General features: G+C 34.6%; 1 protein-coding gene across 1 annotated transcript; it reads left to right on the forward strand.

Moving 5' to 3' along the window:
• Positions 1-6,657: 6,657 nt before the first annotated feature.
• Positions 6,658-15,863, forward strand: LOC142339971 (uncharacterized). Its single transcript, XM_075390346.1, has 4 exons — positions 6,658-6,985; positions 9,917-10,176; positions 10,707-10,994; positions 15,556-15,863. Exons 1-4 carry the CDS (start codon positions 6,729-6,731, stop codon positions 15,741-15,743), a joined length of 993 nt encoding a protein of 330 aa, XP_075246461.1. The 5' UTR covers positions 6,658-6,728; the 3' UTR covers positions 15,744-15,863.
• The last annotated feature ends 639 nt before the right edge of the window (positions 15,864-16,502 follow it).

The following is a 16,502-nucleotide window of genomic DNA, read 5'->3' on the forward strand; positions in this document are numbered from 1 at the left end:
GATTGAACATCAAAATTCTCACCCACGTAATATTGAATTAGACACACCCCAATTAGGGGCCTAGGTTATCAAAGTCATGATTGACCTTCTGAAAACTTTTCCCAAAAAGGCATTTTTCACACAACGATTCGGAACATTTGGTAAAAATAGGACTAAACTATCGTAACCAAACATAGATAAGCAGCATATATACGGCTCAATTTTAGCCAATTTTTGTAACCAAAATCAGTCTGAAAATAATTATATTGTCGTGATAATCCGAATTGCGGAGTAAATTTTATTAGACGAGTGAGTTAACAGATCTCTGTCGTAGTACTGAAAATTATAATAATTGTTGAACTAGTATACTGTGGTAACTATACTTTTCGTTAAATTAACTAAGCAAATTTTTAACTACTTTCATTTTTTTAGACATTTTCTTATAACTTAGTAGAGCTTAAACTGTATCTAGTAGGTATTTGCTAACCGCTTCGATACTTGGCACTCGTAGGCATTTGTAACTAGTTGTTCTGTAGTAACCATAGCCTGTAATAATTAGGACTGGGTAAGACTTAATCGTTTCTTTCGGTTTTCTGTTAATCAACAGCGTAATTGTACAACTTTAGTAACTTCACAATACATCTCTAAGGATCTGAAATCATACTCAATCTAGCTTCAATTTATTGGATTTAAATTAGTTTGGTGACTGGTAAAGTAGTGATCAACCAATCAATAATTAGGTTAAGTTAGGTTAACGATCTGGAGGACAGCATCGAATCCCGGACAACATCAAGACGATTGATTTCTGAGAGTATTAATCGGCCAAGCTCCTTCTAGGAGACCGCATAGTGAAGCCACTCTGAGGGTAGGCCTGCCTGCTCGTAGAAGACTTGGCAAGTTAAGTTAACCCATGTAGTATGGAATGGTGAACCAAGTAGACAATTAAAAAGGTCTGCAGTAACCTGAAGTACCTGATGGGCAATGTCTTAACGTTCTATCAAGTTGGTTAATACTCGTCTGGTTGGGTTGTGGAGTGAACACCGACGAGCTCTTCACGTCATCTACTATTTGTTTTAAGTATTTTGGTTGATCGATTAATTAGAAAGTGAATTGAGGACCTGGTATAATTCTCAATCTTAGAGTCACCAATTTATTTCATTTGGTAAAACACTTCTTAGAAGCTAAAATATCTTATAACATAGAGAAGCATTACAAACATATGCCAATACCATCATTATTATTGGCAATTGACTTAAGCCCTTAAAATACTTTCTTCAGGACTTGAACGGAGGGCCTGGTATAACCCTTTAGTCCAGTTAAGAGTAGTAGGTTTGTGAAGTTACTATCCAGTCCAGTAGTTTTGTCTAAAGATAGATTCTAGGAACAATTGTGGAATTGTGAATAGGGTAAAACCTCCACCCTAAATATTCAGACCCTATATTGGCGACCACAGAGGGATTCTTCTGATTAGAAGGCGGTTTTGCATTTTTTTTACTAGAAGGCGGTTTTGCATTTTTTTAACTACTTTCATTTTTTAAACATTTTCTTATAACTTAGTAGAGCTTAAACTGTATCTAGTAGGTATTTGCTAACCGCTTCGATACTTGGCACTCGTAGGCATTTGTAACTAGTTGTTCTGTAGTAACCATAGCCTGTAATAATTAGGACTGGGTAAGACTTAATCGTTTCTTTCGGTTTTCTGTTAAGCAACTGCGTAATTGTACAACTTTAGTAACTTCACAATACATCTCTAAGGATCTGAAATCATACTCAATCTAGCTTCAATTTGTTGGATTTAAATTAGTTTGGTGACTAGTAAAGTAGTGATCAACCAATCAATAATTAGGTTAACGAACTGGAGGACAGCATCGAATCCCGGACAACATCAAGACGATTGATTTCTGAGAGTATTAATCGGCCAAGCTCCTTCTAGGAGACCGCATAGTGAAGCCACTCTGAGGGTAGGCCTGCCTGCTCGTAGAAGACTTGGCAAGTTAAGTTAACCCATGTAGTATGGAATGGTGAACCAAGTAGACAATTAAAAAGGTCTGCAGTAACCTGAAGTACCTGATGGGCAATGTCTTAACGTTCTATCAAGTTGTTTAATACTCGTCTGGTTGGGTTTTGGAGTGAACGCCGACGAGCTCTTCACGTCATCTACTATTTGTTTTAAGTATATTGGTTGATCGATGAATTAGAAAGTGAATTGAGGACCTGGTATAATTCTCAATCTTAGAGTCACCAATTTATTTCATTTGGTAAAACACTTCTTAGAAGCTAAAATATCTTATAACATAGAGAAGCATTACAAACATATGCCAATACCATCATTCTTATTGGCAATTGACTTAAGCCCTGAAAATACTTTCTTTAGGACTTGAACGGAGGGCCTGGTATAACCCTTTAGTCCAGTTAAGAGTAGTAGGTTTTTGAAGTTACTATCCAGTCCAGTAGTTTTCTCTAAAGATAGATTCTAGGAACAATTGTGGAATTGTGAATAGGGTAAAACCTCCACCCTAAATATTCAGATTCTATAATGATGTTACTCTTTGTTGCTGTGGTACTAGCTCTTATTTCTCCCAACAATATATGTCGAGAGGAAACGTAATGAAACTTGCGCCCGGTTTTCCGTTAAACAAATTTTTTCTAGCAATATCTTTTAAGGAGAGATACAAAAAGTGGTATCACTAGAAAAACTGGTATCATTAGAAAAAGTATCACTAGAAATACTGAATCGATTCTTGAACAAACATTTTCAAATTTATTTTTCGTAGATTTTGACTTCTCACACTTCATATATGATCCACTGACAATGTATCTACTTTTTGCTTTCAATTTTAAGATTACAAATAGAAGGTTTACGAAAGGTTCAAGTAGAAGAAATAGCATCGGTGATTTTTCAGTTGAATTAGAAGGCCAATTTAAATGAATTTTGAAAATCTGTTTCCTGCTTTATAATGGTTTTGGTAAACTTCTTTCGAATAATTAAGTTCTCGTGAAACCCTGAAACGATTGAGGCAAATTGTGCTTAATTTGAAAAAAAAATAAGTAAGTTTTCTAACATTTATTTTCCTCGTACTTTATAACCATCAAAAAGATTAAATAAAAATGGAGCTGTTATAAGATTGGATGCCAACCATTGTTGAAGCCGTCATTTGCGTGCTAACTCAAATGCTCAAAAATTTTGTACGTAAAATAGATTTTTGTAAATTAATCTCGGTGCCAATGTCAAGATTATCGAGTTTCAAAAACAAATATATTGGTTATTTGTGTCGAAAGTGTTGTTATAAGACAAACGAATGTTGGTAAGGCTCTCCAATTTTGCAACCATTTTCCAATTCAGACGTTCTAAATATCGTGACTAAACTGTAGCTTCTTACTGTGATTCTTCAATTTTACTGAAAAAGTTTTCCCTCGTACTTTATAACCAAGAACATTAAATACGAAATTGTTTAGTCTAATCTTTTTTCCTAACATTGCATCAAGAACAGATGATTTGTTATAAAATTTAATGCCAAACGTTTTTGAAGCCTTCATTTGCGTTTTCACTGAACTGCCTTAAAGAAAACTTGTCGGATTTCAAAAAAATTCTGGCCTATATTGAGTTCTATCGAGCTTCAAAGGCAAATATATAGGATATTTGTATCAAAACTCTGTTAATATAAGACAGATGCTGTTTGTAATGGCTCTTTGGGCTGCCAGACAACTTGCAAATCAAACTTGGGTAACGACTTTACCTTTTCATTCTAACTCTTCAATTTTCTGTTTCTGCTAGTGTCGCTTAACTTTAAAGAAAAGATAAAACGTGTAATTGACTCAATTTTGAAATTTTTGTAGACTTAAGGAACTTCAGATCTACGGTTAGTTCTGCGTCCATAGAAATTTACGGAGGTGTAAAACTTTTTTTGCACTCGTGATTTACTTGGTGATACTTGTGATTTAAATATCGCCTGCCCTCAAAATTAAAGCGCACCCGCTTTTGTAAAGTCATAATTTCATTTTCGTCATGATGCCTAAAATTTTTTACTCATTACTCTATATACATGACGGTTTTGACTTATGTGCTGTTCGTTTGCTAATAGTTCCTGGCATCATTTGAATGAGCAATGAGCTTTACTTTTGTAAAAAATTCTTTATTAGTAGATAGTTTTGAAGTTTTAAGTTCGTAAATTAAAAAAAATTCTTTTAAGCGTATCCAAAAAATGCATGGAATCTTTTAGGTCTCAGTGAAGAAAACTATCTTATTTCATCATTTGTTATCACTATCTACTTAAAATATGAATTAAACTATCAGTATTGAAAAACTTCTATTGTCACCTGCTTTTTAATGTTCGTCAGCAATGTTTGTTGCGATTATATTAGTCCTGCAGTCCGTTCTCAATGCGATTTTCACGTGGTCGATTTTTCGTCGGAGGCCTTTGAATTTTTTCTTAATAACTAGTTAAACAGGTAGAGCCCTGAGTGCATTAAGTCACTGAGCGTCGTTCGCAGATTCAATAGTCTCTAAGTGTCACTGATTCAGTAGTCTCACCGAAGCTGCTGAGAAAACTTAATTTCCGTTTTCGCAGTTTAGACACTCCCCTCCCCCTCACCCACCACCCAAACTGGACCCCTGAAAACACCAATCCACCTGTGTTCCTCACTCTAAACCCCTCTTCCCCCGAATTGAGCCACCCACGTCAGTGAAAACTGTAATGCAGCACTTTTTCTACTCGTGCTATTCCCTCTCTCTTATGCTCCTGTTTTATTTCGAAAACATGTCACAACAAAATTTCTTGGAGCATTGAGACCTTGGATAATGTAGAGTGACAACCAGCGCATGTAGCAGAGGATTCTTTTGAAGTTCTTCGCAGAGGATAATGTTGATCTTATTAGTTGGATCGACACATGGTTTATTAGTTGACGGGTTGGAACATTGTATGTAAGCGTGCACTACTGATTTTACTTGTTTGCATTCGAGTTTTTTTTAAAATTCTTACAACCCACTGAGGATTAATGCATTTTTTAGTGCGGGATTTAGTTAAAGCTGGAATAACAATAGAAGTACGCTTTTTCGACCTTCTTTCCGCCTTTCATTGGTACAAAGCGTTGAATTTTTTCTTCATAATCCTAATAACGCCAAAGCAGTTAATTCATTTTGGCTCGGCATTACCGGACCAAATGTAATTTGCTCACATTGGAGACAGATTTTCAAGTGAGTTTTTGTATTTGATTATAAGTAACACCACTGAAGCTCTTTCTCGTTTGCATATCGGCTGTTTTCCAATTGTCAACCAGATTTGTTTTTCACATTTTTGTTCGAATATCAGCTAGCGCCAAAGCACTAGCCTCGGGGTAACAGCTGACTTCCGTATTATTCTACGATATTACCTTGCTAATATGATTGAGAGTTGAGTTAATGTTATACGCATACGGATTTGCGGTAAATCAAATAGAACCCAAATCACAAAGTTCAAGGGAATGCACCTCAAAGTAATAACTTACAGATGTTGTTATTGTTTTTGAAGTAGAAGTCCTTGAAAACCTACGAGGATATTATGTTCTACCTACAGACAAATACTACGTTTCAGGGTACAGAATTTTTCAATTGTAAAAGTTTATCGCAATCATGGAAATATGAGGCTCGCGGAACCTGTTCTGGAAAACTATGATTAATTTTGAAGCATTCTATGGTTAAACATTTGAGTCTTAAAAATGAGCCTAGTGCAACTTGTTTTTCTAGGTGTTATTTTTTTGTGAAAATTTTTCTTTTTGCAACCTGAAATTACATTTTGGTTGAATAAATATTTGTTTTGCTCGATAATATGGTTTCCTTTTACAGATTAAAAGTTCAAATTATTAATCAAACTGTCACTGACAAGTTGACACGGAAAACTTTGTAGCTTCATGTATTTATTTTTTCCTCCCTCTCCATCCCTCCCTCTCATCCTCTTTCTCACTTATTCTCTTTTGACCAAACTTTCAATAGTTACTTTTTTGGTCTTGATTTTTTCATTTTTGCATTGAGTCCATCTCGCTATTTCGGCGAATCAAAAACAAGTCCCCTCCCATTTGGTAATAAAATTTATTTTTTTTTCTTTCCAATTTTTTCCCGTAGCTTTTAATTCTGCCCAGTTCTCAATAAAAACAGCAAGAAGATGCAAGGCAAGGACAAAATAGGTAACCTAGAGCGGTTAAATTATCACTGACAACACGCTGAAAATGGGGGAAAAGACGACAGAAGAGGTAGATAATGTCAGCAGGTCTTTTCTTAAAGTGCCGCACTGATTTGAGGTACCCGATCTTGTAGAATTAGCATAAGATAGAGAAGTGTCTCCATGCAATGTAGTTACAAGACGTGCTTATGAAGATGCGTTCGTTTTGAAAGAGAATACCTTTTAAAATAAAAATCAATTAGCAAGCAGGAAACTGGTTATTGAAGTCCGGTCGAATATTGAAATTTATTGGATGCATGAGTATTATGAGTGAATAATTCTGTTTAATAAAAAGCCGAGTCATGAAAAGAGAACTCTGTAATGCTCATGATCATAAACTTATTAATCCTTTAAAATTAATTTTCTTTCTTTTGTTTGCTTAATTTTTATATGAAATAAACCCATAAAATGGAAGACAAATATTTAGCCAAAGATTATATTTAGCCTGAGTTTATAATGTTCTTGAATGCTTCTACATCGAAACGGAATGTTAAATCCTAACTTTTGTACACAATGCTCTTTGAGTTGGCTAGATTCAAATTCCCCTAAAATTGAATGTGGTTGTTTTTAAGAGACATGTCACTAGAAGACGAAGACTTCGTAGCTCCTCGGAAACGTAAGCGACCCGCAGTCACCTCGTATCTGGAAGACAACGACTTTGACATGGCTTTTGACTTTGAGGCGCTATCTAAGAAGAAGCGAGAGAAGAAGATTAAGGAAGCTGGCTCAAAGAGTGAAAAGAAGTCCATGTCTAGTAAGAGCAATGTGAAAAAGAGCAAAGTTGTGACAGAAACGCAAGACCAGAAGGCAAAGTAAGTTTCGGAACTATTCTCTACACAATTCGCAAAGATTTTGAAAAGAAATAAATCCAGGATAATCAAACAAGACGGCTCGTGCGAGTCTCTGCGTAGCTCAAAATGTTTGAACATAGCTCTCAAGGTTGAAAAAGATCTAAATTATATCAGAGAAATTGAGATTATCCAATGGCAACTTGTAAGAATTGGAGAAATCTTCTTGTAATGTTGATAAGTTGGATAAAAATTACTTTGATGAAAATAATATGCCTTTCTTCTGCAGACAAAAACGAAAACTGTTGTGCAGTCTAGAAAAATAAGTGTACTACAATTTGAAAGCATCGAACGCACTCACGGGCAGACATGTACCAACAAACACTCAACAACACAACACACACAATCTTAAATAGAAACCTCGACACAAAAAAAAACAATCTTCCTTGGCCATTGGTCTTTTATCAAGGCTCGTAACGGTTCAATTAGTTTCTTCTTTGTCGTTTTAAGAAAACGAGGTGTGGACCTTTTGACCAATTATATTGTAATCGTAATTTTGACAGCAGACTATGATTTAAATTTTTTGAAGTTTTTTCGATTTTTTTTGGTCAATTTGGTTGGATGTTCCATGAGCATAATGGGTCATTTGAATTTTTAAAATCACGTAGATGGCTTACCATCTAGATATTACAACACAATTTTGTTTTTTTTTCATTGCCGAATTTTTAGCCAATATTCAATAATTCTTAATTTTTTAAAGTTTCTGACAGTTTTAGCACTTTGCGTCTCTTTCTCTAACGTTTTTGAACCTAGTGATCCCTGAAGTCTCTATTGAACTATTTTGTGTTCCGGTATTTCAGGCCACATCAGTTTGAACGATTTTTTCCGACAAGATAAAGATGACTAAATAAAATTTTCTTTCTTCAGATTTAAAAAATTTTTTCTGTTCATTTCTTGAAACTGGTTTTCTTACATCTCAGTGGTTTTTAAAACACTGAAATGGTTAATTTATTTTCAGTTAAAAAATATTGCTTTCAAAAACAACTACAAAACTTCAATAAAAATTTCGCTTTTTATTTCACCTTTTCAAAATTGATTTTTGCTATTTTGAGAGCTCTAAATTTCCTAATTCTTATGTTTTCCTAGAAATCTTTTCGAGAAGGAAAAAGATCGGATCTTATGCCTGCTTCTATTCGGCAGTCAACAGAAAAGAGGTATAAAAAAATTTTTTGATGATATGTTTTTGATTAAAGAAAAACAAAGTGAAATTTTCGGTAAAATAGTTTAAATCGTTATTTTTTAGGAAATAAACTTAACAATCGAAACTCCGCATAAACAAAAATTTGCGCGGAATTTTGCAAGTAGACGCCATCGGTTCCTATACTCCAGATTGGGGATTGAAAGGACAGAAAAAAAAGGTTTTGTGTTCAGATTTTTTTGAACTGGGATCTAATTTGATGTTACATAGTTAGTCGAATTTGTATTTCTTATTGATGGGATGGAGGGGATAGTAATATTAACAATAAGTATTAGAGATGGCACCTAAGACTTATAAAAACTAAGTTTAAGAATCGGCATTTAAAATTCTACTATTGCATCCAAGACAATTTCTATAGAAATAACATGAAAAAATTCTAAATCTGAATATATAAACTGGTAGAAATGTCTAAAAAAATTGCCTCGTGTGCTGGTTCTCCGATACAACTATATGCAAAACAACGTGCAAAATAAATAATTTTTGTTAAGTAATAGGGTAACAAGTCATAGAAAAACAACAGAACAGAGAAAAGAGCACGTTCAGAGAAAATAGGGAAGGTTAAGAAGGATTACAAAAAATACGAAAACAAAAATTCTCGTAAAATGCTAATGCGTTATTTTCCAATTAAAATGCTAGAAAAACCTTTTAAATCTCCGTCTACTGACCCCTTGGCCGACCTTATTCCTTTCAAATGCAAACGAAACAACAAAAAAGAAAATCACATTTAAAAAATCTGCAAAGTTCACAAATCTTTATCAATAATTTCAGTTAAAAACTGTCCTATATAGCCTTGAAATATCACCTCGTGTTTTTAATAGCCGCAGAAGTAATCTAGATGAAATGGTGAACAAGAAAAACGGTTGCGAGTAGCTTAAAATTGGAAAATACAGGCAAATATTTGAAACAAAAAAAAACATAGAAGTTGGTCAAATTTACCAGAATTTTTTTTAAACAAAATCGAAGTTAAATCAGTGAAAGCAAAGCACTAAGACAACTTATTTCAACCGAACATTTCTCCAATGGTTAAATAAAATCTAAGAAAATTACAAAAATCGTCCATCAGGACAAAATACCAAAAATAGCTCAAAATTGCGAGCTATAAGCGTTGATTAATTGATAGGTTGAAAATCATTGCTGCAACAGGGTGTTCATGAAAAGCAGGCTAAACATTTTCTATATTTGAGAAAAGATGATAGCTAATTCCACCAAATGATGAATATATCGCATCAGGTGGCGTGCCGCAATAAGTTGAGCTTCTTTATTATGTTACGCTCAATGGGTACTTTTTTAATCAGTTAATTTTGACACAGATGAGCAGAGAGACGATTGAAATGTTTTCAGAATTGATAGTCTAGCATTTGGAGTGTTCTGAGTGGTCGATTACAGATTCGATTTCATGATGTTATATTTTAGTTACTAGTATGATTGAACAAATATTTTTTGTATTTTTGTCCTTTTTACGTGTGGGAGTGGACGGTTTCCAGAACGTTTATGATTGAATAGAATATGCATAGAAGCTGTAGCAGGTTTTAACTTTTTAACTGGCCAAGTAATTGCTTGATATCTTTTAATCTAAAACTTTTTTAAAATATTTTCATCCTTTTTAAGCCGATGCCCTTTTTATACCTGCCCGCATTCAACCAATACAGTGTAATTTAGTTCAGTTAATTGACTGTTTGTTTTTATGTTTATTCCAGCTCAGCATGTGACGAGGTGCTTGATATCGCCTCTGTTAAACAGTCTCCACTAGAAAGTCTCTTGAAAGAGAAGAAACGAGCAAAAGCGAAAAACTTATCTCAGCCTCCAAAAGAGAAATCTTTTGTTCTTGAGAGTGACACTGAAACTGAAGCGGCTCCCAAATGTGAATCGGGCGACGTTTCGTCAAATTTGGACGTCTCAATGAAGAGTTCAAGTCAAGAAAGTAGTGCTGATACTGTGATTGTTTCCGAATCACAAGGTTTGTTTCACTCCAAAGTACTCAAGAAAAACGCTTTGGTTCTTGTTTCTTAATCAAGATTGTTTCTTCAAGATCTACGATCGGAAAAGGTTACAACTAAAGGTATAAAATATTCTGTTGAAGTTTTTTTCGTTTTGTTGTTTTGCAGGTTCTAATTGATTGTCATCGGTTCTTAAAAAGTACTGATGGCTGTACATGTCATGAAATCCTCTCATTTTAACTACTTGAAACTGTTCCTTCCCGTTAACTGACTTCATAGTCCTGTGTGGATATTCCAAACATATTTTTGCATCGGTTATGCTTTCTGGTAGACTAATAAGAGGTGGGAATATCCAATACCGTGAATCTATACCATTATCTTGAAGGTGAAAATATAGGTTGTCATCCAGGTTGAAAGGGAACAGTTTATATGGCCTTTAAATCGCAATAAAGATACTCCCCCTTGTGTAATTGACTAAAAACCAATTGTAGCCGAAAATTGAGCGTAAGTTTGGATCAGAAATGTACTAATAGTCATTTGTTTTCCACAGAATCGGTGAACTCTCTCAATATCAGCGCTAACTCCTGTGACGAGAACTTCCATCCGTGCGAAGCTGTTCGCAATGATCAATGGCTAATTGATAGAACACGTAGGGCTGCTAGATTGCCAAGTGAAGACTCCTGCATTACAACTGACAGTGAAGCAGCTTCTAGTCTAGTATCAAGTGGACTGACATTTGTAGCTGGAAAGTTGCAAATATCAGATGCTGTAGATATGATAACCAGTAAATCTTCAAAAATGATGGGGATTGTAAACGATTATGCTGATCGCGCACCAGGTACGATGTATAGCTTGGGCTCAACGTTGATTTAGCTGGTGGAAATTTATGCTAGACTTTGTAGATTAAGTGATCAGTCTTTGGTTAAGTTTTTATAGAGATTCACTTTCATTATTAATTGCTCTCGAATGAGAAGCAGTTATTGAAAACGTGTGTTTTTGACCGTTTTGTGCTTTTCTTCTAGAACAATCTTTGACTCCTCAAGTGCCTTTTTCACGCACTTCTTAATTCTTGAGTTATTTCAATTGCTCTCACACCGAAATAAAGTTTGTTGTTCAAACAGAACCGATTGCTAGACGCGATGATAAGGCCCTGATAGTCCAGTGGTCAATATCTCCGTCTGTGAAGGAATCGGAGTTCGAATCCTACTGTGGGCTGATATTTTCGCACCCATAAAAATTTATCTAGGCTAAAGCCCCTGAATTAAATTGCGCAGCCTGTCATTCGAGAGCAATGTTTCCGACGCTAGTCGGTTTATGTTTGTAAAATTCAGATAACGCGATCACCAGGACCTATTTCCATCTGCCCCAAAAATAATAAGGACTTTTTAATTTGGCCGAGGACTAAGCAGGAACTGATAACTCTTAACAATTGGAACAACTTATTAACGATTGACCCCTTGTCTCCTCCATGCATGTGCTCAAACCTAAGTGGTTGTTTTTCTAATACAAATTTTGTTAGCTAATAATTATTAAATTAAATAGGAAATCTTCATTTGATGACAGAAATGGGTAATTTTTTCTCTAGGAGAATCATCTAAATCTGGCGTAATAATTCCAAATTATTTCAATCTATTGTATAACTTATCACCTCTTTACCTGATGGACGGACTCCCAGTTTTTCTTTCACACTAAGATTCTTCAGTTAGATTCTCAGATAGGTACCTGTTGTTACCATTTTCTTTTGAATACTTTATCTTTAAAAATCAATATCCACAAGCTTTTTGAAATCATTTGTGTAAGGTAAAGTGTTCAAAAGAAAATGGTAACAACAGGTACCTATCTGAGAATCTAATTGAAGAACCCTAGAGCTTTGATTGCATCTTAAGTGAGTTCTAATGAGCTGTTGCTCGTTTTCATTTTTTTTCGGTTTGTTTTTTGGATATAGGTGTCTTATAATGCTCTGCTGCTTGTTTCTTTTTTGATGTTACTTTCGGCAAAAATTGGGTGATGTTCGCATTTGATTTGAATTAAACTTTTCACTTACTGATCTCAGTAGTTTTTGGATCTAGCATAATATTGGAATATTTAGTTCGATTTATTCTCATTTTCCAGTGCATTTTTCACTTCCATATGATAAATAAAAAGTATTTATAAATATTTCGTATGCTTAACGACTTTTCGGTCGTTTTGTTTTTGCAAAGATTTTTTGAATTTCGTTTTTAAAAGTCCTCTTGTTTTTCCAAATGTTTTGTCGCACACAAAAACTTTGGCGTTTTTTTGCTTTCCAACAACGTTTTTAATTGCTCTAAAGCAAAGTTTGTAGCAATTATATTAGTCATGAATTCATTTTTAGTGCGATTTTTTGCGCGATCGATATTTGGTATGACGCTTTTAAGTTTTTGTCCTCAAAAAACGACAAAACTGTTAGAACCCCCGAGGGCATTAAGTCTTTGAGCAATTCTCTTATTGCTTTGCTAGTCTCCAAGTGAATGATTAATCGATGATGCTGAGAAGACCCCCCCCCCCCCCGTTTACACCCCCGTCTTCCCCTACCCCCTTGCTTCAACACTTTTCCTCCACCTAATGTACCCCCCCCCCCCCCCCCCCAAGTGCTTGTCTCCCTAAGCAAAGCACAAGCTGTGTTTTGAGATGAATTCGCCCGACGCTAGTTTTTTTTTATAGCTGCGAAGCTGTAAGCTGAGTGGAGCTATATTGCGGTGCTCTTGGTTTTTTACAATTCAGCGAATTTGAATTCTATTGGTGCGCTGTGTTTTTGTTTATGATGTGTTCACACATTTTTCAATGACTTTGATCTTTCAAAGCGGGATAAACAGGTAAAGCCCAGCGGGCATTAAGTTTCATTAGAGGCCCAAAGTGGGCTTCAGTAATCCTTCAAGTGCTTTAGTTGTCATAGTGGTGCAGCTGCTGGGATGGCCTTCGTTTAAAATTAAAAGGTCATTTTTAGGAGTTTTTTGGCTCAAAATGGTGCATTTCACATTTTTGTGATTTTTTTTGAGTTTTTTTGTTTGATTAGTCTTGGTTTGAAGTTTTTAAAAGTTGATGAAGGTCTTTTACGAGACAAAATTGCTTGTTATGACCATTTTACGAGCTATATGTTTCGGTACTACAAACACAAACACGCAAAATGATACTAATTTTTGCAATTTTTTCAGGTTTTTTGTAAATTTTTGTCATTTTTGAGTTTTTTAGCCCTAGGTGTCAAGAAACCTCCTTTAGAGTTTGATAAAGGGTTTGAGGATAGATTGCTGCTTAGTTTCTAGTGGTGATGGAATGGTTTTCAACTTTTTGCCATCATGAATTTTAGCATTTTTGACAAAACTTGCAATTTTTTTCAGTTTTTTTTGACATTTGTTCTCATTATTCAAGTTGTTTGAATCCCAGGGGCCAGAAAACCTCATCAAGGTTTGGCTAATAAGTTACTGAAAAGTTTTTAGTTGCCATGGAATAGGTTTCAGCTTTTGAATATCACAAATTTTAGCAGTTTTCTTTGACAAGATTGGCTTTTTTTCAAGTTTTTCAAAATTTTTGTAATTTTTTCAGTTTTTCCAGCTTCAGGGACCAGGCAATCTCCTTTGAGGTTTGTTAATAGGGCACTGCATAGTGTCTTGTAACAATGGAATTGTTTTGAACATTTTATTGTCTCGAATTTAAGCATTTTTTTTTTTACAAAATCTGCAATTTTTGTAAGGTTTCCTAAATTTTTTGTCAGTTTTTGATATTCGTCGATTCTCAAGTGCGAGAAAACATATTTTTTGTTTCGGATAAGAAGTAAAAGTTGCTGCATGGTTTTTATTTTCAATGGATTTATTTTCAACAATTTAACCTTTCAACTTTTAGAAGTTTTTTGATAAAATTTGCAATTTTTTCAAGTTTTTTCAAAACGTTTTTATTTTTTGTTGCCTCAGTAGCCAGGTAACCTCATCCTGGGTTTGATAGAATGTTATTAAATAGTTGCTAGGGTGCAATTGAATGGATTTCAACATTTTAATAGAACGAATTTCTATTTTTTGAATTTTTTTCTAAAAATTATTGCCTATCGATCTATGAGTTCTTTAAATCTTGGAATTGGGTTACTGAATTGCCTCTAGAGACACAGCAATGGTTCTGAAGATATTTTATCACGATTTTCCGATTTTCAGCAATATTTCCTTTTAATTTGCAATTGATTTCTTTTATTTTTTTGGGTCATTTTCGAGTTAATCGATCTTAAGGGCTAATGAATGTTTTTCAGGTCTTGCTGATATAATACTGGACCGATTTCAGAAACAAAATTTGGATTTGAACATATTTTTGTAATAGGTATTTTAAAAGAGAAAAAAAAATTCCTTAGGTTTAAAAGCCTGAAGAGTTTTAGCAATGAGTATAATTTTGTTCAATTTTGATTATTTTAATTTCTCAATTATTTGATGATTTTGCTTGTGTTCTGGCTGGCATTGTTCATTTGATCTGGTGGTCAGTTAGAGTGCGTCTGAGTTTTTCATTCAATTCGTTGAATTGTATTTCAGGACTTGTCCTGCTATGTTTTTTTGTTTTGTCGTCAGACGTTATTTTTCGTTTTACATTTGTGCACACAGCAAAGCTGAAAAAGTCAAATTTTCTGAATGACTTCTTCCTCTCACTAACGGCGTTTGCACGCGTGACATCATTTCTCAATCTCTTTAGCGAAAGTAGTTTGTGTGATTAGATTTTGATCACAAGTGACTTACCACACTCAATAAAATGACTTTTGCTTTTTAAATCTTAAGTTTAATTTGAATTTGTTTAAGGTCAATGGAACTCATATGTGCAGTAAAGGTCCCTAATAAAAGGCTTGTGCGGGATGAATTTTAACAAGTTTTATTAATTTATCGCTGGATAGTTTTTACCTAGCTTTTGGAGCCGCGTCGATTTTTTCAATTTTGATCTGTCTCTGTTTCTATCTCTTATTATACGGCACGCAGGTCTATTCTTTTGCAGCTATTCCGGCAATCTGCTGGCTATGTTTTTTTTTAATTTTCTGGAACACGCACAGATTCGAGCGGATTTGCAATGCGCACTTAAATGGATGGTCAATTTAGGATTCTTAGAAAAATTCAGTTGATTAATTTTTGAAGTCAAGTTCAATCTTTCACATTCCAACAACCCATCGGGTTAATCATGGCTTTTTCAAGTTTCTCTGTCATGTGCATACTTATTTGTTTTTTTGAATTTGAGCAAGAGTTTCCGTTTTAGTTTGTATGGGATTCATTGATTGGTTGTGTCAGAACTAAGCGCACTCGAAAAGCAACTGGAACCGTATCTTATTATTGATGATTTTTCATTGACTTCTGTATCATCTGGAAACTTAATTTGTGTTAAAAAAATGCAAAACAAATATTTCAATTATTTTTTTGTTTTAGTTTTATGTCCTGGAGCTGATAGACAGCCGTCTTTAGTGAAAGACTGCAACCGCGTAGTGAACAAATCCAAACAGAATGCAATTTCTTCCTTCGACCTTTTCGGAAGTAGGACTATTCGCCTTGGACTCTCCAGATCTTCAAAAACATTGACACCATTGCATAAAAACATACGAGTGTCTGATACTTGAAAAATGACTTGAAAATGTTAATTTGCAATACACTTGATTTGAAACTTTTAGATTGAATAGATTTATGAATTTGAGTTTGAATTGTACCGTCGAATTCAGCGAATTCTTATGGTCTTTTAACCTTTCTCAATAGTTTTGTGATAGTGTCAGATTACAACAGAAGCTGATCTAGATCTATGACTGAGTGCGAATTGAAGTGTCTATTTACTGAATTAGTGTGACAATAGGAACGCTTTGACATATAGTTCATTGCCATGATCTGTATTTCAAGCTTCTTTTACTGCGTAAGTTATACCAACAAGAAATCATCTAAGGAACCTTATCGCGTTGACCTTAATAGATCGTATTGAAACTTACCAATTTTGTACATTTGTATATTGATGTCAGTAGAGCATCTTGATTACACTGTTACTAACAATGAAACAACGATGTAGTAGATTGACCTCTATTGTTTGCCAACTTATCACCTGATTGTCTCCTTATTGCAATCACGTGTACTTGTGTAAACAGGTCTGGCCCTTTTGGGAATGATTGGCACAATAGCGTTGCCGAATGTTGCTTAAAAATAGGTCGCTCTAATCTCGGCTGTCAACTTTTTTTCCTCAAATTTATTACCATTTTCGGACGTCATTCCTACCCCACCAAAATGTCATGCCGCAATGTGGGCAAACAAACTTCAAAGGAACTGATTTTCAATAAATTTCTTTGACTAAGAAGAAGTTTTGACAGAGTTCAATTTAACGTTATCTGTTCGAAATC

The sequence above is a fragment of the Convolutriloba macropyga genome, chromosome 5 (assembly GCF_964194025.1).
Source record: "Convolutriloba macropyga chromosome 5, txConMacr16.3, whole genome shotgun sequence".
Classification (NCBI taxonomy): domain Eukaryota; kingdom Metazoa; phylum Xenacoelomorpha; order Acoela; family Convolutidae; genus Convolutriloba; species Convolutriloba macropyga.

Bases quoted from the DNA above. Each gene is read 5' to 3' on its own strand.
- LOC142339971 (XM_075390346.1), top strand. From the start codon at position 6,729: ATGTGGTTGTTTTTAAGAGACATGTCACTAGAAGACGAAGACTTCGTA. The intron at 6,986-9,916 runs GTAAGTTTCGGA...TGTTTATTCCAG, and splicing joins ACGCAAGACCAGAAGGCAAA to CTCAGCATGTGACGAGGTGC. The intron at 10,995-15,555 runs GTACGATGTATA...TTTTTGTTTTAG, and splicing joins TTATGCTGATCGCGCACCAG to TTTTATGTCCTGGAGCTGAT.